The 7,612-nt window shown below is 42.9% G+C and overlaps 1 protein-coding gene and 1 long non-coding RNA gene across 3 annotated transcripts; one reads left to right on the forward strand and one right to left on the reverse strand.

The window, feature by feature from the left end:
• Positions 1-2,646: 2,646 nt before the first annotated feature.
• Positions 2,647-3,443, reverse strand: LOC118500842. The gene is made up of 2 exons (XR_004903428.1): positions 3,080-3,443; positions 2,647-2,680 (listed from the first exon to the last, which is right to left on the reverse strand). It is a non-coding gene; the product is annotated as an uncharacterized LOC118500842 (long non-coding RNA).
• Positions 3,444-3,689: 246 nt separating this feature from the next.
• ZWINT (ZW10 interacting kinetochore protein) lies at positions 3,690-6,753 on the forward strand. Of its 2 annotated transcripts, XM_036026941.1 has the most exons (8): positions 3,690-3,730; positions 4,575-4,677; positions 4,847-4,970; positions 5,129-5,295; positions 5,436-5,492; positions 5,909-6,051; positions 6,132-6,303; positions 6,656-6,753. In XM_036026941.1, the coding sequence occupies exons 1-8, from the start codon at positions 3,690-3,692 to the stop codon at positions 6,683-6,685; spliced, it is 837 nt and encodes a 278-aa protein (XP_035882834.1). In that variant the 3' UTR covers positions 6,686-6,753. The 2 variants fall into 2 exon arrangements, with proteins under 2 accessions (XP_035882834.1, XP_028368837.1); XM_028513036.2 differs by lacking the exon at positions 6,656-6,753 and having other exon boundaries at positions 6,132-6,354.
• Positions 6,754-7,612: the final 859 nt, after the last annotated feature.

Below are 7,612 nucleotides of genomic sequence, written 5' to 3' on the forward strand. Positions count from 1 at the left end.
AATGCATTGAGTTATTTCCATCACCACTGCCACTTCACCAAAATCATTAACATGCAAAATTGTTTTCATCTTTCAGTAAGACTATTAGAATAATATTATTTCCCAGTCTTCTTTTTTTTTCACCCAGAATTCAGGTTTAATTTTACTACACCGAAATCTGACTTGCCATTTAATTACTGAGAAAACTTCCATAACTTTCTATTACCCTTATGATAAAATCAGCATCCTTAATACAATCTAACACTTTGCATAAACCATCCCTAATATAATATGCGTATAATAATTATTAAATTCTTACTATTAGTTATGAGCAAAATTATATCCAAATCCTGCCCTCAATAAGTTTGATAATAGAAAAGGAGAAATAAATTAATCAAATAATTCTACAATCAAATGTAAAAATGCAGCTATGACCAGTATGAGAAGAGTTCATAGAGCTTTGTGAACCTGTGATAAAGGGGTCTGATTTAGGCATAGACGTGCAGGAAGTCTTGATCAATGTCTAAAATGTTTGAGCAGAAATCTAAAGATTAAGAAATTACGAGATTTTTAAAAAATGAAAATGACTGCTCCATTAGAGAATATCATCATGTTCAAAGCATAGAAAATTTTGATCCTTTACAGATAGAAAAATACTTTGTTTGGATATATATGTATATGTATATATATACACACATATATACATGTGTACACACACACACATTTTATGACCTACGTATTTATTGGTGTGCACTAAAAAGGTGAATATTCTACTGTTAGGTACACTGTAACATATATTGTGAATGGCTTAGTGAAAACTCAACTGTAATTATGGATGTTTATTTCTTCTTGCAACTCAGCCACTTTTTGATTCATGGATTTTGATGGTTTCTTTTTAGGTGTACATAAAGATTTATGATTATTAACTTCACATGATGAATTGACCTCTATCATTATGAAACAATTTTCTTTTTTTTCTGAAAATATTTTTTCCTCTAAATATAGGCGTACATCATTTTATTGTGCTTCACTTTATTGCACTTTGCAGACACTGCATTTTCATCAACATCAAGGCTACATCCTCTACCAGCAAAAAGATTATACCTGGCTGAAGTCTCAGATGATGGTTAGCATTTTCTAACAATAAACTATTTTTAATTAAGGTATGTACATTTTTTAGACATAATGCTATGGCACACTTTATAATAGACTACAGTACAGTATAAGCACAACTTTTTATTTTTTTATTGTTGTTCAAGTACAGTTGTCTCCATTTTCACCCCACCAGAGCCCCCTCCTGAGCACAATTTTTATAGGCACTGGGAAAACAAAAAATTCATGTGACTCCCTTTATTGTGATATTCACTTTAAGGTGGTGGTCTGGAACTGAACTCAAAATATCTCTGAGGTATGCCCACATGCACATGTACCCTAAAACAGCCATCCCTTCATTCTTTTAATTAGTATTAGCGCGGTATATATTTGCATCCTTTTACTTTCATCTATTTGTTTTTATATGTATTGCATTTAATATAATTGTTTTTGTATCTAATCTGATAATATCTACATTTTGTGTATCTGAAACATTTTCATTTAACTAGTTATTCATACAGTTAGGCTTAAAGTCTTTCATTTTGCTACTTGTTTTGTATTCCTCTTGCCTCTTCTTTCCCTTCTTTTTTCTTCCTTCTTTTGAATTAGTTGACTGTTATTTAGATACTCTTTTATCTCCCTATTGGCTTATTAGCTCTAATTCTTTATTTTGTTATTTTACAAGTTGCTTGTATTAGTTTTCTAATGCTGCACAACAAATTACAATTTAGCTTCTTAAAATGACACACATTTGTTACCTGTTTCCATGAGACAGGGTTTTGCATTTGTCTCATAAGGTTGCAATCAATGATATTAACTGGGTAGTATTTTTTTCTGAAGCCTCAATTAGGGAAGAATCTACTTGCAAACTTGCTCATATTGTTTGTAGAATTCACCAACTTGTGGCTGTTTGTTTGACTGAGGGTCCCATCTCCTTACTAGTTGTCACCTGTTTGTATTTTTAAGGCCAGTAGGAGAATCTCGCTCTTCAATTTGCAGTCAATTATTATATAATGAAATGGTGTTATGGGAGTGACACATCATCACCTTTGCCTAATAAGTAGCCTGCCTAATCAAGAGAATGGTATCTCATTACCTTTACTATATCCTCTCTCTTAAGAGCAAGTGACAGCCCATGACAGGTTCCACCTCCACTTGAAAAGATTTTATATAAGAGAGTGAGTCACTGGTGGCCAAAGGATGTGTTGACACTACTGCTTAAAAGATAATAGTTTACAGTTTTAACTACTTTCACCTGATATACAACTTGACCTAAACTACAAAGATACATAATTTGCTCTCATTTCTTCTCTCGCTCACTTTGTGCTACCTTTTACTTTTGCACATGATAAATCCTACAACACATTGTTGTTTTTATTGATACAATTCATTTATTATTTTTATAAAACAATAATTATCAAGAAAAGCATACACATTACTCAAAGTTATCGTTCCTGGTACTTTTCATCTCTTTGCATACATTCAGATTTCAATGAAATGCCATTTTCCTTCCAATAGACTTCTTTCACATTTCTTTAGTGCAGATCTGCTCATGACATATTGCTTCAAGTTTTGATGTACAGGTGTCTTTAGTTAGAAGGGATGTTTCCTGTATATAAAAAATAAAGGGCGCCTTTTTTTTATTCTAATAGTACTTTAAATATGTTATTTCACTGTCCTGCTCGTTACCAGTCTGGTCTACTTGAGTCTTGCTTTTAAGATTTGTTAGGTGGCTCTACTAGCTTAGGGCGAATTATTCCCTATTACTAAAGCATGACCTGCCTGGGTACTCTATACCCAGTGCCCCACGGATTAAGTTTCCCAGACTAACTGGTGGATACAGTCACTATTTCTGACCCTAAACAGCTCTAGAAATACTTGAAACTCTTTTTGGGCAGTGTCCTCAGACAATGCCCATTTCTAAGCTGAACACTTGAGAAAACTGTAGAACTGAGTTCTCTCTCTGAGCAACTCTCTCCTTTTTCCTACACGCTGCTGAGAACATTACCTGTCTTGATCTCTCCAGAATATCAGCTTAATCTTGTCAGCGCAGGTAATCCGCTGGGCTCTGCTTGGGTCCTCTCTACCTGCACCGCATTCTGGAAATTTTTTAAAGGCAGTAAGCTTTTTGAGCTGCTATTTGTTTCCTGTGTCTCCAGGATCACTGTTCTCCTTTACAGATGCCAATTATATTAGAAGACAGACCCGGTATTCTCTTTCTACCTAGGAGTTTTTTAAAGACAAAATTAATGCTGGGAGTTTCCCTTAAAACTTAAAATCATTGCAATGTTTTTCCCTCCGGCACGGCATAAAAAAAAAACTAGCCGGACACCACCAACTGAATTAGCGAAACGCCCCAAATTCTCCAACACCGCCTATTGCCTAGCGCGCACGCGCAAAACTCCTGGGCACCATCCGGACCGTCTATAACTGCGCCTGCGCCATACTAGGTGGCGCACGGAAGCGCGAATCCGCGCCTGCCAATGAGAGCACACAATGATCCTTGATTCCCGCCCATTAACCGGTAACCAATCGCCAGCTCCGGCGCGCGGTCGGCGGTGTATCCAAACAGGAAAAGGTATTAAGGAGGATAAAGCTGAATCGCGGCGCGAGGAAGGATGCAGGCGGAGGAGGCTGCGGCAGAGGCTGCAGCCCTAGAGTAAGTGTCTGCCTTGGGGCGGGCGGGGGTGGATCTTGCGGGTTCCCGAGTGAATTGACAGTTCTCTGGACCCCTTACAGCTGCTTAAGTTCGACTCCGTGGTGGGTGGAGTGATCCTGACCTCAGACTCCAGTCTTAGGTTATCGGTGTGCCTTTTCTCTCTCCAGAGGTACGGCCCGCGAGGGACTGCCTGTAGCTCCCCGCAAGTGTACACCTTCCGGGGGTGTGCCCTGGAAGGGGGCGGTTTCATCCCTGCCAATCATTCCATTTCTTCGTAGACTGCACCGTCCAGCTATATCCAGGAAAGATTCCTGGAAGGGCCTTTTCATTTCTGTCCCTCCTGTCCTACACACTCTCCCACTGGGTTATTTTATGTCGATCCCTGCCTCCTAATGGACCACTACAGCCCTTATCATGGAAGAACTCAAGAGAACCTAGATCCTAGCATCTAGACCTCTGTCCTAAGCCCCACCCCGAGGTTAGTGCACTCTGCTTGGTGGGCACCCACTGCCCATCAGTTTTGCCCTGATTTTTTTCCTTTCCCTGTACATTTCCCTTGACTCAGATGGTTTCTCCTTAGTGAGACACTTGCCACCCCACACTCCTTATTCCCCTCTCCCTTGTCCTGCTTATTTTTCCTCATGCTATTTATTAACTGCATATGTTCTCCACACATACACACCACTCCTGGTCCCAGGTGGCCCTTTCAGCCTGTGTGTAGATACTGGTCAGGGCAAGACTGTTGGCATTGACATATACATCTACATATGTGCATCTGTACAAAAGTTCTGCAGAACTAGTAACCCAGAAGACTGCAGTTTCCCCCATTTCCTTGCCCCTTTAGTGCCCTGGCCAAGCTGGCAAACATTCTGGAACTGAAGGGTCAGCAGGAGGGTCGGCAGGAGGAGGCAGAACTGCCCGGACAGATCCTGGCTGAGTTTGTGATGGTATGTTCAAGATGGAAGACAGCTTCTCATAAGCCAGGAACTGTTGCTCCTGGGTCTTTCTGTTGAGGTACTGGGCCGTACTGATGGTGAGCAGACTGGAAGGCAGCCTTGTTGGCCTGAAGTACCAGGAGGTAAGGATGTTCCCTGCCTCTTCCCTCCCTCTAAATAGGATTCTCGAAAGAAAGACAAGCTGCTGTGCAGCCAGCTTCAGGTAGTAGACTTCCTGCAGAACTTTTTGGCTCAGGAGGACATTGTCCAGGGCCTGGACCCCTTGGCTTCTGAAGACACGAGCCGTGAGTAGTCAGAGCGTTGGCATAGGGGCTGCTTTGAGTGGGGAAAAAGGAGATGTCAGTCTGGTCAGCTGTATAGCTGATGGAAAGACTGAGGCCCCAGTGTTACAGGCTACCAGGCCAAACTTTACTTGAGTCCTCATTCTGGTGGCTCATCTCAGGACAGAAGGCAATTGCAGCCAAGGAGCAATGGAAAGAGCTGAAGGCTACCTACCAAGAACACGTGGAGGCCATCACCACAGCCCTGACCCAGGCCCTGCCCAAGATGGAGGAGGCGCAAAGAAAGCAAGCACAGCTCCAGGAGGCCCTTGACCAGCTCCAGGCCAAGGTGCACCAGGGTGAGGGAAGGACATTTAGAGAGGAGGGGGGAAAGGGTAAACATACTAGGTTGCATCCACTGTCCACATTCCAAAATGCAACCAGAAAAATACACTCCTCCTCTCCTTGTCCTCATTTGCTTACCTACAGAAGCAAATGGCCATGGAGAAACTCAGAGCAGCCCAGAAGCAGTGGCAGCTGCAGCAGGTGGGTCCATTCCCTTAGGAAAATATCTCTTTCTACCACTATGCTATTACCTGGACTAAGTCCTCTGCCTGGAAAACCTTCATCTCCTTTCTTTCTGTGAGGCATTATAGTACATATGGATACCAACACAGACTTGAATCTTAGCATCACTACTTAATAACTCTATGACCTTGGGCAGTCACCTGACTTTCTGTGCTTCTGCTTCTTCTTCTGTGGTACAGAGGAATATTAGCACCTACCCTAAAAAGGTATTAAGATGATTAAACAATTAATACAGCCAGTGCTTAAAATATATCTGGTGCATAGCAAAGTAAGTGTTATCATCATCTTTGTGCCATCTAGACTGAAGGGGTTAGGGGAATGGCAGTAAGACCTCAGCTTCTGGTGAGCCATGTCTGCATTCTCACTTCTCTTAGGAGAAGCGTCTACAGCATATGGCAGAAGTTTCTGCAGAGGTGAGGGAGCGCAAGACAGGAATTCAGCAGGAGCTTGAGCGGCTGAATCAGGAACTTGGAACCCTGAAGCAGCAAGCAGAGCAGGAATGGGATAAGCTGCAGAGGTGAGACTGGGATCATGGGCTACAGGCTCAGGGTGGTCCAGCTGAGGTTCCTCCCTTGACATTTACCTCTTTTGTTCCAGGCACCAGACCTTCCTCCAATTGCTCTACACATTGGAGGGTAAGCTGCAGTTCCCAGAGGCAGAGCTGCCATGGCATTCAGATCTTCGTGAAGCTAAGCCTCAGCAACAGACCCAGCCTCAGGAGCAGAACACTGGAGATACCATGGGAAGAGATGGGGGTGTGTCCTCCAAGCTGAATGAGAAATGGGACAGATGGGCAGGGAGGTAGAAAATGTGGGAGATAGCTCTTACCTGCTGTTCATTCCATGCTCTCCAAGGCCAGTTGCCATAACTTCCTGGGGGGCAGCAACATAGGAAGGGATCCAGCCCAGGGCCTATGTTTCTAGACTGCTGAAATGGAGGGAGGGAGCGCCTCTGTTCTGCCTGTCTGTATGAGCTCTGTTGTTCTTGGTGTTGTGGGAAGTGGGGAGGAACAAGCAGTTTGTTTTATGGTTGAAGCTTAGCACGTTATCCCCATGTCCAGCCTACCCTGGTCTAACCCCTTCTTATTGTTCCCCAACTCCCTTGCCCCACCCTCATCTTAGGTGGACGGTGAACTTCTGAGTACAGCCTGAGTTCGGACTGTGACCCACCAGGGGGCAGGCCCTGCATTCTTTTGATTAAAAGCCCTGGAACTCTCTCATTTGCCTATTTGTCTATTTATCTTCATATGGTGGTGGGAAGTGCCATATTCAAAGGCCAACAACATGATAGGTGCTGGGACTGGTGTGCATTTAGAGGGTACAGATGGGTAGGGGGCCCTGGCCTGGGGCCTCAGGAGTTGCTTGCCAAGTCAGTACGATGCAAACATGCTGAGTTTAATTTGGGAAGAGGAGAAAATGCTTTATGTAGGTGGTTAGATATGGAAAGATCATTTTCATCACCGATCTGAATGTTTATTGAAGCCCTGCTATATGCCAGCCCTCTTGCTGTGAACTGGCACTACTAGTCCTTGGCCCTGGGGAACATAATGATTGTGAACAAGTAAACAGATTGATAAGATGATTTCCGAGTGTGGTAAAAGAGGGTAGCAAACTAAAACAGTCGTGCGATAAAGAGCAGTGCTGAGAGAATATAGAGAAGAATCAGTACCAGCCTGTGTCTGAGTTAGCATTTCCTTTTGTTTGTATGTGTGTTCCTGTATCTATTTTTGTTGTTTTTCACTTCCAGCTTATATTTAATAGTCTCAGTTTTCAGATGTACAACATAGTAGTTAGACAATCACGTACTTTACAGAGTGGGCCCCCAGTATTTCAAGTACCCAGCTGGCCCCATGCATAGTTAGTACAGTATTACTGTGTTTGCCGCTTTCAGTATCCATTCCTCTCTGGAGCTGTTGCTAGCTTTGTGGATGTTGGGAGGGCACTACTGTGTGAGAGATTATATCCCTGACTCGCTGTGTGGGAACTGCTCTCTGAGAAAGCTAGTGGGATACTCATTCTCCATAGGTGTGAGAAAGACTTGTCCCTTTGTTTTTGGTGAGAGAGAGCTTCAAGAAACCT

Source organism: Phyllostomus discolor, chromosome 5 (genome assembly GCF_004126475.2).
Source record: "Phyllostomus discolor isolate MPI-MPIP mPhyDis1 chromosome 5, mPhyDis1.pri.v3, whole genome shotgun sequence".
NCBI lineage: Eukaryota > Metazoa > Chordata > Mammalia > Chiroptera > Phyllostomidae > Phyllostomus > Phyllostomus discolor.